This window comes from Falco peregrinus, chromosome 4 (assembly GCF_023634155.1).
Source record: "Falco peregrinus isolate bFalPer1 chromosome 4, bFalPer1.pri, whole genome shotgun sequence".
Classification (NCBI taxonomy): domain Eukaryota; kingdom Metazoa; phylum Chordata; class Aves; order Falconiformes; family Falconidae; genus Falco; species Falco peregrinus.
In genome coordinates, this window is record NC_073724.1 from 110057224 (window position 1) to 110073621 (window position 16398).

Below are 16398 nucleotides of genomic sequence, written 5' to 3' on the forward strand. Positions count from 1 at the left end.
TCAACAAAAACGTTGGCTTTAATTCAGGGTTTATGAAATGTTTCAGAACAACTCAACATGGAAGCCTTTTCAAGGCAAGTAGTGACAAATCTGAAAATAAAATATAAATGTTTTCCTTGTGAAGATTAATAGCAAGAGTTGGCTAGTTACTTTTGGGTTTTTGCAGTCTCGCAGTGAAACTTCAGTGTGACATTCAGCTGCACTGCAGTGACATCCATTTTAAGACTTGTCACATGGGAACAAATCTGCTGAATTATTTAGCATGAAATCAAAACAAGGCTCTCTATATTCATCAACACACTATCAGCTAAAGCTCTATGCTGCATATTGAAGAAAACTATTACTGAAATCCACAGTAAGTTGTGATGGTATATACCATGATGGAAATGCAGTATTGTAATGTTTCCTATCTGTCATCTTACAGCAAATAAGGATTAGATCCATTCAAAATGAGAGGAAAGTAGCCTGAAATGTTTCTATGAATAATACTGCCACTGTAAGTTAATTTTCGTGTTATACCCGCCTCTGTGGAGACTAAATACGTGAGACTAAAACATTTACATGTTGTGTATAGTCCACTAGTTCAGAAATCTAAACAGAATTTATATCTAGAGCATGAGAAAGCCTGTTTTTAAGGTATATTTTAGATTTTTTGCAAATTAAAGATCCAAATGTCTTGCTGTTGCTATCTGTCTTCAAATCCCTTGCAATGTGGGAGATAGCACAGAAATACATTTTAGTTAGATATCATAGTCACTACTGAAAATAATTATAGCTGTGCCTTCTTTGAAGAATCTAGCAGCCTTCTAGAAATTTTGGTGTAGCAAGCTTACAAGTTAGGTGCAATGTGTTGCTGTACAGTGAGTCACCTCACTGTCAGTACCACAGTTAGAAGCCCAGTGTCCTCAGACCTGCATGCTGGTGAGGAATTTCTCCTTTTTAATGTCTCATTTCTCTTCTAGAAAAGAAAAACCAGCCTGGCAGTAACCCACATCAGCTCCAGTTTGCCTCATTTCCACTGTAAGACACATGGCATGACCATGATGAGCTACTCTGCACTAGTAGGGTTTTGTCAAGCATTTTTGTTCACTCTGACTTGGGAAAAACTCCACAAACGTCACGGGGAAGTACAACATGATGATGTTCGAGTAGCGTTACCAGATGCCTGCAGATCTTCCAGAGGGAACACACTTGGTTTTGTCTGCTTCAGTGGTAAACCAGCCCAGCAGATAGCTCCATGGACTGAGGACCACACAGACTTCTTGGAGCTGTATACACAAATTGGGGAACTGTGGTTTAACTGCTCTGTAGAAACCACACTAAGCTCTAACATTGCTGATAGGAATTTAAAATAAAAAGCTAGCTGCTAGTAACGAAGCTGTTGCAAAACAGAAAAATATTTTGCTGCTTTGAAGGTTAAATGTTTGCCATTTCTAACAGCAGTAAACATTTTTACCTAGAGCTTCCCAGCTGAATTCCTCTTCTACTCTGACTCATTCTATTTTGTCACACTTGAGAAGTAGTTAAGCCTAGAAAAGTCTTTGAAGTTATTTGTCAACTTCTTGCAAACACAGTTTAAAAGCTACTGCAACATGTGGCTGCGTTTTCAGCCACAGCTATCGAGTCAGACATTCTGTCGACCAAGCAAACCTTGTGGAGTTTTTTATCCTAAGAAAACCTGATCATCTTCAAAGCATGGCAGCATGCTACCTGGTACCAAAATGACACTAAGAATGACTTTGAAATCTCTTCTTCGTAAGTAGTCCCCATGGTTTCAATGCAAGTTTTTGCCAATTAAGATCCTAAATCCTGTATGAAAAAGAGTGATAAAAGTTCTGTATAAATGGCACGCTGTATTTTAGTGTAATTTGATTACCTAGGGTTTCATATTCAGGATTATTATTTTTCTGCATGGAAGTTTAAAATTGTGAAATATGACTAGACATAAGCGATTCAGTTGAAAGGTGATGCCTGCCTCACTGGATGAACAGCTTCTGGACAGACAAGACCACATTATTGCACACACAGCAAATGTGATATTAAAATATTCTGCCTCGCTACAGTTCTGCTTGTGACTGTGAGCAGGGCTGGATTAAAACTATGTGACCTTGACACTTCCAGACCAAGGCACAGGCATGAACAAATGTGCTGTGGCACACTGTGGATGGAGGATCCCATCCCAGGACGCTCTTTGACCTTCCGTTGCAACATCTTTGTTGTTCACCAGGGTAGACCAGAGCCCAAATCAGAGCAGAAAACTTCCTACCAGAACCACATGATCCTCAGACACTTTGATGTGTGTGTGTACAGCAAGCCAGAATTTGGGTCTGTGGATATTTGTTAGCAGTTATCTTGACTTTCCATTTTCCTTGGGTTTTTTGAGCATTGGTCTCTCATCTTACGCAGCAGCAGTGGCAGGGGCAGTGCTGTGCAGTCAGCACCGATGCTCCCATTTTACCCAGTGAGCATTCCCCAGGCCAGAGGGCAAGGGTTTGTAATGGAGCTTTTCTTCAAGCATCTTTGAAGCTCAAGCAACAAGGTGACATTTCAGTCCAAGAGACAAGACTAGCTCTAGTTCGAAGTGAATCTCCTAAACCACATACAGTCTAGTTATGGGGCTCTCAATACTCATTGCTTTAAAAACTTGATCCCCTCCTATTGTGCCTCATTGCTTGATAATGTAGACGTGACCTTTGAAAGATGTCAGTGTTTGAACATTGCTATTAATACATGGAAGCAACGATAACATTTGTCTTTTAAAACAGTAGTGTTTAGTTTCAAAAAGAAATAATACCAAAAAAAACTAACGAGAAAAGGGTAGCTGGACAGTTAGTAAAAAAGTCACTGCAATAAGATGTGACCGCAGTTAATTTCAATTATCTGACACCCCATTTAATGAAACATATATTATAATAGCAATATTAATAACATTACTATAATATTATGCAATGTTATTATATTTTTTAAATTGCTTTGTTTTATTCAAATGAAAGATGAGACACATAAAAAGGTCATGAACATAAATATACTGGATTAGCTAAAAATTACCCAAGCCTCATAATTTAAATAAAACATTCAGTAGAAAAGATCTAAAAGACATTTCTCCATTGTACAAGGCTGCACAAAAAGGAAGAGAGAGCAAAGGAGCAAGAGATTCACAAATCTGCCTTTGTTGCAGCAAAACTGAGCTAATGCAGGAATCCAGGATAGACCCAGAAAGTCTTTTCATCTGGAAAATTTTAAAACAAGATCATGAAAAAAACACTACTAAGAATGAGAAAGCAGGGGGAGGGGAGTAGAATAAAAATGAAGCAAGGAGCAGTAGTGAGATGTAACAAGCTTAATCAAAGGCCTCTATCTGAAAGCCCAGTGATTCTCAAACAGTATTGTGTGGTTCATCATCAAATTTGCATCTAAAAAGGGAGAATAAGGTTTTCAAAAGCAGCTAGTCCTCTCATGCCTCAGGTGCCATTTCCAGTGCCAATATTTTTTTTTCTTTTAGAAGTGAAAATGCTGAAAAGAGTTGGCTTGGAGCCAGCGAAGGGTGGGGTGTTCTTTTTCCCTTCTCACTGGTACAAAAAGAAAGCCAAACTTTTAGTGTCAGAGAAGGGTTCCTGACAACCTAAACCACAAGCATCCCATTTCATTCACAGATAACTGTAAAAACAGCAAAAGAAAACAAAGTCTAGCTTCACAAAGCCTTCACTGAGACTTCATTTTTAACAGCATTCAGTGTAGTTTAAACACTTTCCTAGGATCCGAGAGCCCCAGGAACTCCCATCTCCACCTCTTAGGATCACACCTTAGAAAAGATGTGAACTATCATCTGAGGTATAAATGGGAATAAGGAGATCTTAAATTATCCATCAGTCCCAGTTCATTGTTCTCACTGCACAATACAATTAATTCCCTCCTTTAAAAAGCCAGTAACATTTATCCCACAAACATGCTGCAGGGATGTCTGGAAAGAATTCTGGCAGTGAAAACTGCAGGGTAAGCACTAAGTATTATTAATCTGGAAAATAATGTCCTACAATTATTCTAGAAATACACCAAAGTCTGATCATTACGTTAGATTGTTAAACACGAAGACAGGAACTATCATGTCTGCTAACCTGGTCCACCACCTCCTCACCTGACTGCGGGTTGTCATCTCCCTCCCCTTCCACTCCTACTTATAGTTCTCCTCCCTGGGTTGGCCAGGCAAATGATCACTACTGTGTATTTCTTATGTTATCACAATGCTTAGGAAACAATCAGGGATCCTTCTACGTATGGTACAAACACAGTTTTTGTACCACCTGTTGAGGTGAATCTCATCTCTTCATAGCAGTTCTTAGTGCTCAAAGAGCGGACATCCCATAGTCACAAAAGCCAACTCCCCATTTTCAGCACCAGCTGAGCAAACAATAGTTACAGGATCCATGCCTTCCTCCAGCCCTACCCCCTCACCAGTAGGACTGAGGAGAAGCCACCTGGGCACCCGTGTCTTTGACTCACCTTACAGCGATGTAGTCATGCTTGATAGGCTCCGTGCCTGCCCTGGCAGTATTGTTGGTGACCATGTGGAAAGAGGTGGAAAGAGCAGTAGGGAGTAAAAGTCCCAGTAAAAGGCCCAGACAAGACTCAGCACGCTCTCCATGTTGTCCCAGATCTCAGCCTCCCAACAAACCTTTCCAGACAGCACGTTGGGGAAGCAAATGGGAGCTTCCATCTCCCACAGCAGGGAGTCTCCAGCTATTCTCACTTTTCACTTCCCCCTGCATGGTTCAGGCTCAGCGAGCTCAGATGCTTTGCTGGAGAGAGGTTCCAGCCTCTCATCTGCTACCAGAGCACTGGAGCTGTGCTGCAGCTGCAAATGTCACTCCTGTCTCTGGTACCTCTTCCAACCACCAATGACCTTGGAAAGCTATCTTTTGTTCTGGTTATATACAGCACCTAGGAAAAAAATGTGGATCCTTCTAAGTGGTATGATAATACAAAACAAAGTAACGATCACTTGGTATTACCTCACTGTAATAATGGTTAAGGGTGAGAGTTAAATGACAGGTTCCGTTTCAGGTTCCATGCTGCCTCTGTGGTTCTTAGTAACTCTAACATATGTAGAGACATACAGAGAGAGGTTTATTTATGTTAAACTTTTATTAAATCAGGCTAGATATCAAACCACAAACTCCTGGCTTCTGAACTGCTCAGTTCAATGAAAGGACTCGGCCTAAGGCACTTAAAGGCATCTCTTCAATTACATTACAATCTTCTGCCAGAACTTAGAATCACTTTGCAACAAAGAAGCCTATGAAAATGTCAAGTTTCACAGTAGTACATTTTTGTCAGCAAGAACATTTTGTAATCTTTGGATTATGACATCTTCATCACTGGCTGAAATATGGATCAGAGTTGGCTACTACAACATCAGATTAAAAAGTGGCATGAGGATATGAATAAAACAACAAACGAAGAAATAGCTCCCTATCCAAACAGAACTTCCTTCAAAATTTTAGAATTACAGATCTGCTTTTCCAAAGGCAGCCAGTCATTTTTGTGTTTGATTTGACACATCACAACAGGCTCAGGTCTTCACAGCACTGAAGTTCAGCAATCTGTAGAAAAACAAGATCCGCTCTAAGGACGGATGAGATAGCACACAGTGAGCCCCCCAAATCACTAATCACTTCTAGGGGAAGACAGTAAAAGGGAGAAGCAAAATCAAATGCATTAACTTATGCATGGATTTTTTTCCCCTCTCTCTTCTATTTATTTCTTCTACATGTTTTCCCTTCATTTCTTACAGTTTCTATCTCTGCATTGCTGAACTGTGTTCTCCTCTCTCTCCTCTCTCCAGTTCCCTTCAGGAATTTCCAACCTTCTGTTCTGTATCTCTCTCCTTTCATTCTCCTTGTCTGTGCTGCTTCTTTTCCTTTTGCTGATGCCTTTCCTTCTGGCACTAAACACAGTAGGCTCATCTCCTCTCTAGAAACACCTCTTCTTTTGGGCCCATTTCCACAGCCTGTACCTTCTCCATCTCCCAGTTAGTATATTACCACCTCATTTCCTCCCCAGATCCTTACATCGAGGCAGGTGTGTGAATGGAAACTGTTTGGTGAGTAGAGAAGCTGAAGCCAGATTGCTCTCAGTTTTTCTCCTGTCTTGTATCTTTTCTGTCACCCCTTCTCTCATGATACCTGGCTGTTCTGTTGGAAAACAGGCAGTATATATAGCTAGTAAGGAGAGCACCACTTGTCTCTAGCAGCAGTCCCTGGGAATGAAGGTGTATCTAAATTCCCAAAGGAAAACCAATAGAGCCTATAAATTTTAGCACCTAAATAAATTTGAATAAACTGCTTTGTTTTACAGCTGTTCTTTCCTCACAGATCTTAATAGGAAATGGAGGAGATCAGGATCTTTGAATACTCCGTGTGCTTTCACTAGCAGCCTCAGGTACGTGAGTTTTAAAATAATATTTAAAAAAAAATATTATTTTTTTAAATTTATGTAGCAAAACTCTGAGGCATTCTTTGGCTGTATTTTCTATGGTGTGGCTAAAATTTTCTTGGTTTAAGTACATAGTGACTGCAGTTAGTACTTGCACAGATTAGGCCTGCTCTATAACCAAAATATTCCTACAAGTAGTAACTCTAGAGTACAGGCAGCATGGCAGAAGGCTGTACTCATTAAATGCTACTTATACTAGCAATCACTTAATTGATACTGCTGTTGTAACTAAGATGCTGATATCTCTAAAGCTTACAAGATTAAGTTAGGAAGAAAGAGGCGCTAGTCATGCAGCTAGCTGTATTTTTAAACCAACAGCTCCTGAGAATGAGTTAAGGAGCTTCATTTAATAGCAAAATATGCCGAGTTCATATATCGCGCAACTAACAACCATCCTCTTCCAAAACTAATGGGCTCTGTTTCCTTAGGGTTGGAAGCTTTCACCTTCCACTACAAAGTTTATACATTTCACGGAAAGAAAGTGAGCACATTGAGAAGACTATGCTAAAAATCTACCAGCTCCTAAGGAACAGGTCTTCTCCACAAAAGCCATACTCCACAGAAGTGGACCACACTCCAAAAGCTGAAATGATACCTAGATATGTATCTTTTCAGGAGGTCTGTTGGAGGAGGCTTTTCCAAACATTTTAATTTGTTAAGGTTGGATGTTAAGAAAGGCCAGTAAGGTTCATTACGTACATGAAACCAACACTCACCACCTATCAGTAGGAAACAAGTGATTATTCCACACATTTACAAAAGGTTTCCGAAAATGAAATCAGGTGACCCAACACAGCAGTCCTAAACAGGTTTCTTATGCAAAGATTTCAAATCTGCTGGCTACTTACTAAAGGAAGAAGTAGGTTAACTCTGCAGAAAAATGCCCAGAAGCAATTACCGTAAGACCATATAGGTAATCTGCAATCCTACAAGATGTCTATGAATTATAAAATAATAATACCCTGTAACTTTAAAATGAGGTGTTTTAGTAAAAGTTTCTTATTATTGACTCTTACTTTTCATTCCTGCATGCCTTGAGTAGAACTGAGGCTGTAAAAGTAAACTGTTTCTGTTCTGTGACACTGGTTTCAGGCTTCCAATGGCAAAATTCTTTTTCACACTGCAAATCCCGTCCAGAGCCACTGTTTGTCAAAATAATATCATTACAACTGATTATTTCAACTTGTTCTAGAATTAATGCAACTTTTAAAAAGACAGTCCCTTTGGTCTATACAGTAATTAGAAGTAGTTAAGCAGAACACTATAATCTTCCTCCATAGTTAATGATATTGACATCTTCACAGAGCAATTCAGATTGCTGAGGGTATACGATGCTCTCTACTGTCTGTAGAACAGCTCAGGACTGCTGGGCTCCTAACTGAAGCAGGATGCAGCTGATTTATAACGTATAAGAAACAGCAGTAATACCACCAGCGCATCCAGCATAATTTACTGGTCATACTGAAATACCAAAGGCCTTCATAAAAAGACAGTAGAACAACACCCCTGTGCCCACCCCACCCCCCAAAAAAACCCCAAACCAAAAACACACAACAAAAAACCCAAACAAAACCAATGCCAGCAAAACAAAACAGCTAATTTATTTGGTGGAAAGGTTATAATTTACTAACCATCAATATATGTAAAAGAAGAAACTTAGTAATAATCTGTGTAAATCAGTAACCATCCCATCTGACAACCGTCGTTTATCAGAGCCCAGGCCACTTGGGGAGTATCTCTAATTTTCCAGATGCATACAGATGAAAAAGGAACTGGGTACTTGCTGAATAATCTGTACACCAGCATCTGTTTGACCTTATTATACATAGCATTGTTATTCTATGCATATAACATTATGCCATACATACCATTTCAGACTGAAATGTTCCAGACAATTTTGATCCATTGGCAGATGGATACAGTGAAATACAGTTGCGTTCAGCTCCTAGTAACTTTAGACTCATGAGCCAACTGAGCAGACCAAAGTTAACATCTGCAATTCAGCTACTAATCCAGAAGCCCTTTACAGTCAATGGGAAAAGAACATGCACTTTTAGAGCATGACACATGCAATGACAGGTATCTAGGGCAAGTCAGAAGAACTGTCTTTTCAAAGTGCCTTTTTCTCTCCATTTACTATAAAGAGAGCCTACATAAGTCATTCATTTGCAGGTGTGCTGTAATTGCCTAAGGAGCTTAATCACACTAATGGAGTTGCAGGTTCAAATGGTCTTTACATCCAATAGGATACTGATTATATCACCTAACTTATGTACATTTTTGCCTGTGGATCTAGCTGTTTTAAATTACCGTTGAATGAGTTTAGACTTGGGTCTTAATCCTACATAAGAGAAACCAGACTTTTTTCAAAATGTTCCAAATTTTGAAACAAAGGCAAAAATGCCCTTACTACATATGTGGAGGATGTAATAATTAGGAGATATAGCGGTGGACTTATTCCAACAAAATGCAGCTTAATATCATCAAGGAATAGCTTTACTCTATGGAAGAGAATGTGGCATTAAAGAATGAGGACTGTGTATTGTGAAGCAAAAGCATCATGGATTTAGCAGCAACAGTTGACAAATAGTTCAAGGTCCTAGTGCTGGCAGCTCTAAAATTAGATGATTCTCTCTCTCTACAGGCTACCAGTGATACAAATACTGAAATTCCATGATCAGATTTGGTATTCACATTTTAAAAGAGGAGGCAAAACAACTGGTCAGAGTACATAAAGAGCCAAAATAAAATTTATGTATACCTTCCCTGGAAGAAAATCCTGGATACATATTACATATCCAAGAAAAGCAAGGAGCTGAACCATACAAACCCAAATTATTAATCAGGCTTTTTTTTTTTTTTTTTTTTTTTTTAAAATACACTAACCACTAGAACAAACTAATGAGGGAAGCTGTGGAATAAACAGCTTTACTTAGTGGAATCTACAGAGAAGCGGCTAATAATATACAACGGCTTGGCTGATAAAGGCAATAAGACCATATAGACAACCAGATGACTGATCCTTAAACACTATAAACTTCTGAAAATTGATTTTCTACAATAAGATTAATATATCTCATGGCTGCAGGAGGTCACCAGCGTGATTTAAGTTTTGTCTTGCATAGGCTACGTGGCTTCAGGTCATTCCTGCACCAAGACGAGCCAGTATTTAAACTGTGTATTGCAAATGCTGAATCTAAGTGACCTTTATTAAATTGTTCCAGCATTAAGTTATCTTTCTGTTAAAAACTGCTAATTATTTCTTCTCTGATCTTACCTTGGTTTTACCTCTGGTTCTCAGAATAGAGTGAACACCTTGTTCCCTCTAAGACTTCCATGTCCTCATTTGCCTACTGTAACCAAGTCTTTCCATAACCTTTAAGCTGCCTAAACAGACTGATTTTCTAAGTGCTTTCACTATTTTCCTGTCTTTCATTTACATTTGTCATTCTTACCTCAACCCTTTCTTTTCAACGCCAACTTCAGTTTCAAACAGCAGAAGGGAACAAAGTATTCTAATAACTACAGCACTTCTTTCAGAGAAAAAGGTCGCAGAACCTCCCTACTGCTTGACATTTGTTACTGTTTTATTAAACTGACAGATCATACAGAATTATCCATGTTCTCTATGGTGCTGTAATTTTAGACTGAAAAAAAAAGTGCGAAAGACTATATGTAATTCTTGCATTTCTATATGTTCCCCAGGCTACTACAAAATGTGTTAGGCTGGTTTTTAAAGTAACAATTTGCCACAACTCTTCAAAACAATTTATATGTCATTTCCCTGGCAAACACTTCCCATTTGCTGCTAAGGAGGATTACCTGCAGCTGGATGTTTAGTATGGCATGCTTCTTTCCAGAAATAAAGATCTTCTTCAATTACTTCTTTAACTCTCCTAGGTGGCTCAACATACGCAATTTTTTCCCCTGTTAGTAAAGATAAATTACAAAAGAACCAGTTATTTCAAAATCCCCTGAACATTAACGTTGCTTTGCCAAATCTAACATAATTTCACGCTGCTCTACTTCTGTCTTTAACACGCTTCAAGTCAAATAATTTATAAATGCACGGTACCATTCAGTCAGGCCCTGCTCCCCCGTATCGAGTGATTCCTCTTGACGAGAGCATGGTGAGGGAGCGAGGGCATCAGCCAGGCCCAGCTCCCCGCTATGAGAGCGTGGGGAGGGAGCGAGGGCATGAGCCGGGCCCAGCTCCCCCCTATCTCACGACGGGAGCACGGTGAGGAGCCGAGGGGACGAGCTGGGCCGCCACACAAGAGCCAGAGCCACCCCTGGGCACCCGGGGTGCTGTGCCTCAGCGGGCCAACGACCCCTGGCAGGGCCGCGGCCACGCACGGAGGCCTCCGAGGAGGTGCCCTCGCTGAGGGTACTCTCCAAGGAGCTGAGGAGGCCCGAGGGGCCCCCGCGGCGGCGGGGCAGCCACCACCTGCCCGGGCACTGCCCGTGTTCCTGCCAGGAGAGACATGCGACCGCCGCGCAAAGCCCGATCCCCCGGGGGGACACGCCGGCGCGGGGAAGGGAGGACGCAGCGCGGGGGTTGGGGGGTACGGACAGTGAGGTGGGCCCCACCGCCGGGCCGGGGCACCGCCGCGCTCACAGGGCTGCCCGCCTCCGGCCGCCACCGGCTGCTCCTCTCTCGCCGCCCTCATGGCTGCCGCCGACGCCCGGGCAGGTAGGAGGCGGGCGGGTCGCTGCCAGGGGAGCGGGGGCGGGGCGGCTCTGCCCCGCTGGCGGCGGGAGGCAGCGCGGCGGCGGCCTGCGCCCAGGCCCCGAGCCGGACGGGGCCGCCCCGCCCCCTCGTACCGAGGCGGGCGGGCTGGGGCCGCCGCTCCCGGGCACAGCGGGGGGGCTTTACCCCTTCCACCCGGCAGGGTTAACGGCAGCGGCCTCCGAGGCGGGGGGCGGCCGGTCGCCATCCCCGGGGGACAGTGGGCCACGGCCGCCTCACGCCCGCTTGGGTCACAGGGTGGGTGAGGGCTCCAGGTATCATCGGGAGCTCCTCGTTTCTGTCAGTGTCACTGCACTCAGAAACCGGCACAAACATCAAAAACGTTTTATACCCCTGTGGGGTGTCACTACTGGCCTGCCTGGAGAAAGGACGCCTCGTCGCCCCCCCCCGGAGGCGGCAGCAGACTAACAGAAATAAAGACAAAAGAGCCCGGTTTAACTGGATGGATCATGTAGATCTAATACTCAGAAGTACTAGCTTGGTTTTAATAACACTTTTCATAAAAGGAGGCATATTGAGGTGCTGTTCATAGGACTGAAGTGGACTTGACTCCCCTTGTTTTGCCACTGTTAAAAGTTTTGAGAAAGAACTGCGGCTGGCCAAAAAAAAAAAAAAGCAGAGAATGCTGCCGACAGGTGCACAGGGAAGCTGTCCTGCTCCCCTGGCTGCAGGCTGTGCCCCGCAGTAGCTTCCTTTAAATCAAGACTTTGCATACGGTAGTGAGACTTTATACAATACAAACCAAGTTTAGTTACACAAATGCATGACGTAACCCATTTCTGTATTTTTTCTTGATGCACTTCAAGGTGTATTCATCTTCCACAGGTGTCCTGAAACCAAACTTTCGAAATAGTAAGCATTAAAAATCATCTTGTACCATTCATAGGTCAGAGGCAGTTCTCTGTTTTGTAACAGAAGTCCTGAACCGGACCTCTAAAAAGTGCCCTCTACAGTTGCTTGATCAGAGCACCAAACGTGGGCCAACATACCCCAAGCCTGCTGCTGCTGTTGCAAATATACTTCAGCTCTGTTGGTAGTGTCTGGAAGGAGCTTGGGATCACTAAGGTGTCTGCATGGGGCAACAAAGTGTTTTGTTACAGCCCTCGTATGGAGTTACAGTACTTCAGGTCTTATTCAGTTGATTAACAGGGAGAAGCAAGTTTCTCCCCTCTGAATTACAGATGGCATGAAGCTCAAAACCATGCCGCATGCCATTACCATGGGAAACCTTTAGTATGCTAATTCCCACGCAATACAGATCATCTACTGGGCTGACAGCACTGCTGAAGTTCTACCAGTATCCTTCTAAACCACTATTGATGAAAAAATATCTACCTGCTCAGAGTAATTGTTTTGAGATACTTAAAAACCCTCACCTGTTAGTTACTTGCATTTAGTAGTTGTTTTTGGCAAAAAATTTACACTTGAACTGAGGCAGTAGAAAGAAAAAAAAAAAGACAGGAAGTACATATTTTACTGGACCTTTCACAAATAGCTGAATAATCCAGAGATGCTGATTCTCCAAAAGAAGTTGAAAGATTGAGAGATGCAGACTAGTACAGATGATGTGAACAGTAACACAGGTAAATTAAACTCTCACACCAATTCTAAAAATCATAGAATTTTCCACTTGCTAGCAGAAAGGCTGAACTGACAAGCAGAAGCAGCAAAATATGTCTCTTGTGAAAATTTATAGCATTAATTAACATTTTTCTGCTAAACTAAACCAAACAGTACTTGGTGCTAAGAGCTGCCTAGTGTGCTTCAGGTTAAGGGCCCCAAGTCTTCACTGCAAACCAGTGAGATTCTAGCTGGCATGATTGCAGAGAAGCTGCACTCAAGTGTGTGCTGAAGGCCTCAAAATCTTAAGAAACAAACCAACAAACCCACCCTCACCACCTTAAGTTTGGTTAAATGATGGCAGCCACATTCAGAAGTCCAGCTCAGATGTGAATGCCTGGGATTAGTAACACAGGCTATTGCAAATTAAAAAGGCATCAAATAAGCAAATAAAAGAATGGACTGGAAATTAAGGAATTTTGAGGGAAAATACCAGTAAAGTTTTTAAACTATGCTGAATATTTGAGCTGGAATGAGGGATTCTCTTTGGGGATTCAGAAGTGGAACACTGCCAAGTGCATCCTGCACTAAATTAGCTGTAACTACATCAGACACAACGTTATGTTGGCTGTTTATCCTCACACAGCTGAGGTTCATTTGTTCTAATGCCCTATCCATGACATTAAAACTTTACTCCTCAACTTAATTTACAAGCAAAAATTAAACAGGATCTTCACAGAAAGTAATTTGCTTGAAAGTACCAGAAAAAAACCTCACCAAAACTACTTTATCTTCCTATGAATAACACTTCTGATTTATGAACAAGCAATTGCATTAATAATTGAGCTTTCAGTTAAAAATATGACAACAAAAATACTTAGGGCTAAATATTTTATTTTATAATATTCCTTACATGAGAATCACTAAACATTTTGTGTATCACTCTAATAAGTTACATTCATTCTGAGCTTTCATGCAGCTTTAAAAAAGTTAAAATTTCTCAAAAAATAATTTTCAAGTGGGCTGTAATAAACTGCATAACCAAGCCAGAATTCTTTCACATCAAGTAAATATTCCAGTTTTCCCTCCTGCTTTGACAGTACAGGGCAATTACAAAGGCCCCTCGGAAGCTGCACTAACAAAATGGAAACTCACTGAAATTACTGACACTTTCTGAACACCTCGAATAACAGCAGTAACGCTTCTAAGTATGCGTGAGGCCACGGAGCAGAGTTGCAAGAAGTGACATTTTGCCTGAGGAGAATACTAAAGTATTATAAAAGAAAAACCTTGTTGCCAAGGGACAGACCACCACTGATAAGCATGCAGAACACAAACAGGAGGCAGCAAACCTCACATTCACAAGCTTAACCACAGCTTTTAAGGGGACACAGCATTTATGCAGTCTTCTACGATTTCAAAAAGATAGTGATATACGTCAGTCCTCCTAGCAATGTCAAGGGCAGTTTCATCCAAGTTGTTTTTCAGATCTGGTTTCACATAGCGATTCATCAGCAAGAGTTCAAGGGTTTCTCTACTGTTTTTGTTTCCTGCAGCAATATGCAATGGTGTCAGCAAACCATTTGTCTGCGCGTTGATGTCTGCACCCTGCTGAAGTAAGAACGCAGCCACTTTTGTGTTGTTCCACTTACAGGCGCTGTGCAGAGGTGTCCAGCCATCCACCGTCTGCGCATGAACGTCTGCCCCTTGGGCAACCAATTCATGTGCAACGTCCAAGTGCCCACTGTAGGCAGCTCGATGCAGAGGAGTGTACTGATCTTCATCACGAGCATTCACTGGAGCCAGTTTTTCAGAAAGGAGCCTCCTCACTGTACTCAGCTATTTAAAGGAAACGGGCAATTCAAAATAAGACTCTACAAACAAGATGTATGGCTTTTACTGTTCTGAAATTTTGTGGGAAAGCAATTTCTGTCAGTCTCAAAAAGGCTTAAGTGCAACAAATAATTTTAAAACGAAACCATTTATTCTTACATTGGTGGGGTTTTTTTTGTTTTGTTTTTAAAGAGCTACAAAATGAACATTAGTTACAGTGCCTTTGGAGTACCTTTTTACCTTACACCTTCTCTCCATTCACTGTGAACAGATAAATACCTCCACAGAACCGTAGGTGGAGCTTGTGTGTGTAAGAAAGGTAATTAATGAAAATAAATGTACACGAGGGTGTAATAAGCTAGGTAACAAGTATCTTGATCATCTCTCCCTCACACCAAAAAATAAAAAGCCCCCCCCAACAGGGAAACATTCACCCATTATCTGCACATCCAGCTTTTGAAAAAAAGATTTCAGACACACCCTCTCCACCCCAGTTAAAAGGCTTACTTGCCATGAAGGAGGAGCCTGGCATGCTTTTAGTTCATAGAAGTTTAAGAAGAGTGCTGTTACTGTAACTTTGAACTACAATTCAAAGCTTTTGTTCTGAAAGCTAATGGATCTAGAGATAGTTTTTTGGGGTGAACTGTTTTACATACAGTGGCTTGCAAAACCAGATCAAAATAGTGTGTAGGTAAATTTTTGTTTGTGGATGGAACTGTAGATATTTGCTCAAAATAACATTCTTGTCGTTGATACAAAGGAACAGAATAAATGCCTTACCCGATTATTTTCAGCTGCCCAGAGCAGCAATTTCTCTGGATTTTTTTCCATTTTTTTTTCTTGCATTTCGTACCATTCCTCACTTCTTTCCTGTTCATCATCGTCATCGTCAGACTGTCCTGACCAACAGCTCTGAGTTCCTACAGGAATCAAATGCCTGTGTGTCTCCAGCAGTTCAAGTTGGTTAAAATTCTCTGTAAAGTCCTCAAACTGCTCGCTGTCATCATCATCTTCATCGATTTGTTTGTCTTTACTCATTTTCAATCAGCATCTGTAAGCAGCAGACATACAACGATATCTGTAATAACTTTTACTGTTTCCTGTGCAACTAATTGTCCATAAAAACATCTGACGAATGACGCAGACGCCAGCAACACCACGAACAGCAAAACTCAGGAGCGAACTCCATGTTGCGCCACTAAATGAGGCTTCGCCAGCTCTGCCGGTATCCCCAGGTCACACGGTGTTAGCCCCATCCCCCGAAGCAGCACCGCCTTCAGACGGCGTTTCGTGGGGCGCACGGGGAGCACTGCGCCCCGTATAAACAAAAGATAAGGGAGAAACGACGGGACTCCAGAGCAGCGCCCCAGCCCCGCCACGCGCTGCCCGCCGCCCCCCTCTCCCCGAGCGCCCCGAGCGAGGGCCGGGCGGGCCAAGCCCGGTAGCACCGGCCCTGCTCCCCTCCGCGGCGGCTGCACCACCCCGCCAGGGCCTCAACGCCCGCCCCCGAGGCCGAGCCCCGCACCCCCCGCTGCCCCAGCGCTCGCCGCCCGCCCGGCCCGGCCCCACTGGGCCGCGCTCGCCCCCCGTACCGCACCTGCCGCCTCCGCCGCCAGGACGCGCCGGGGGGGTGGGCCTCCCGCCGGGGCGGGGCCTCCCCAAGAACACCCCGCCCACCGCCCGCGGCGTTTTTCCGGCCCGCGCGCCGCTAGCGGACGTGACGCCAGCGGTTGCCGGGGCTGGCTGACCAACCACGGCGGCCC

At 42.8% G+C, this 16398-nt stretch overlaps 2 protein-coding genes across 2 annotated transcripts; both read right to left on the reverse strand.

The window, feature by feature from the left end:
* Window positions 1-5123: 5123 nt before the first annotated feature.
* Window positions 5124-11328, reverse strand: C4H11orf97 (chromosome 4 C11orf97 homolog). Its single transcript, XM_055803126.1, has 4 exons — window positions 11111-11328; window positions 10315-10419; window positions 7509-7634; window positions 5124-5600 (listed from the first exon to the last, which is right to left on the reverse strand). Exons 1-4 carry the CDS (start codon window positions 11160-11162, stop codon window positions 5593-5595), a joined length of 291 nt encoding a protein of 96 aa, XP_055659101.1. The 5' UTR covers window positions 11163-11328; the 3' UTR covers window positions 5124-5592.
* A 2351-nt stretch (window positions 11329-13679) lies between these two features.
* On the reverse strand, window positions 13680-16332 carry ANKRD49 (ankyrin repeat domain 49). The gene is made up of 3 exons (XM_055802096.1): window positions 16233-16332; window positions 15416-15686; window positions 13680-14641 (listed from the first exon to the last, which is right to left on the reverse strand). The coding sequence occupies exons 2-3, from the start codon at window positions 15671-15673 to the stop codon at window positions 14183-14185; spliced, it is 717 nt and encodes a 238-aa protein (XP_055658071.1). The 5' UTR covers window positions 15674-15686; window positions 16233-16332; the 3' UTR covers window positions 13680-14182.
* Between the last annotated feature and the right edge of the window lie 66 nt (window positions 16333-16398).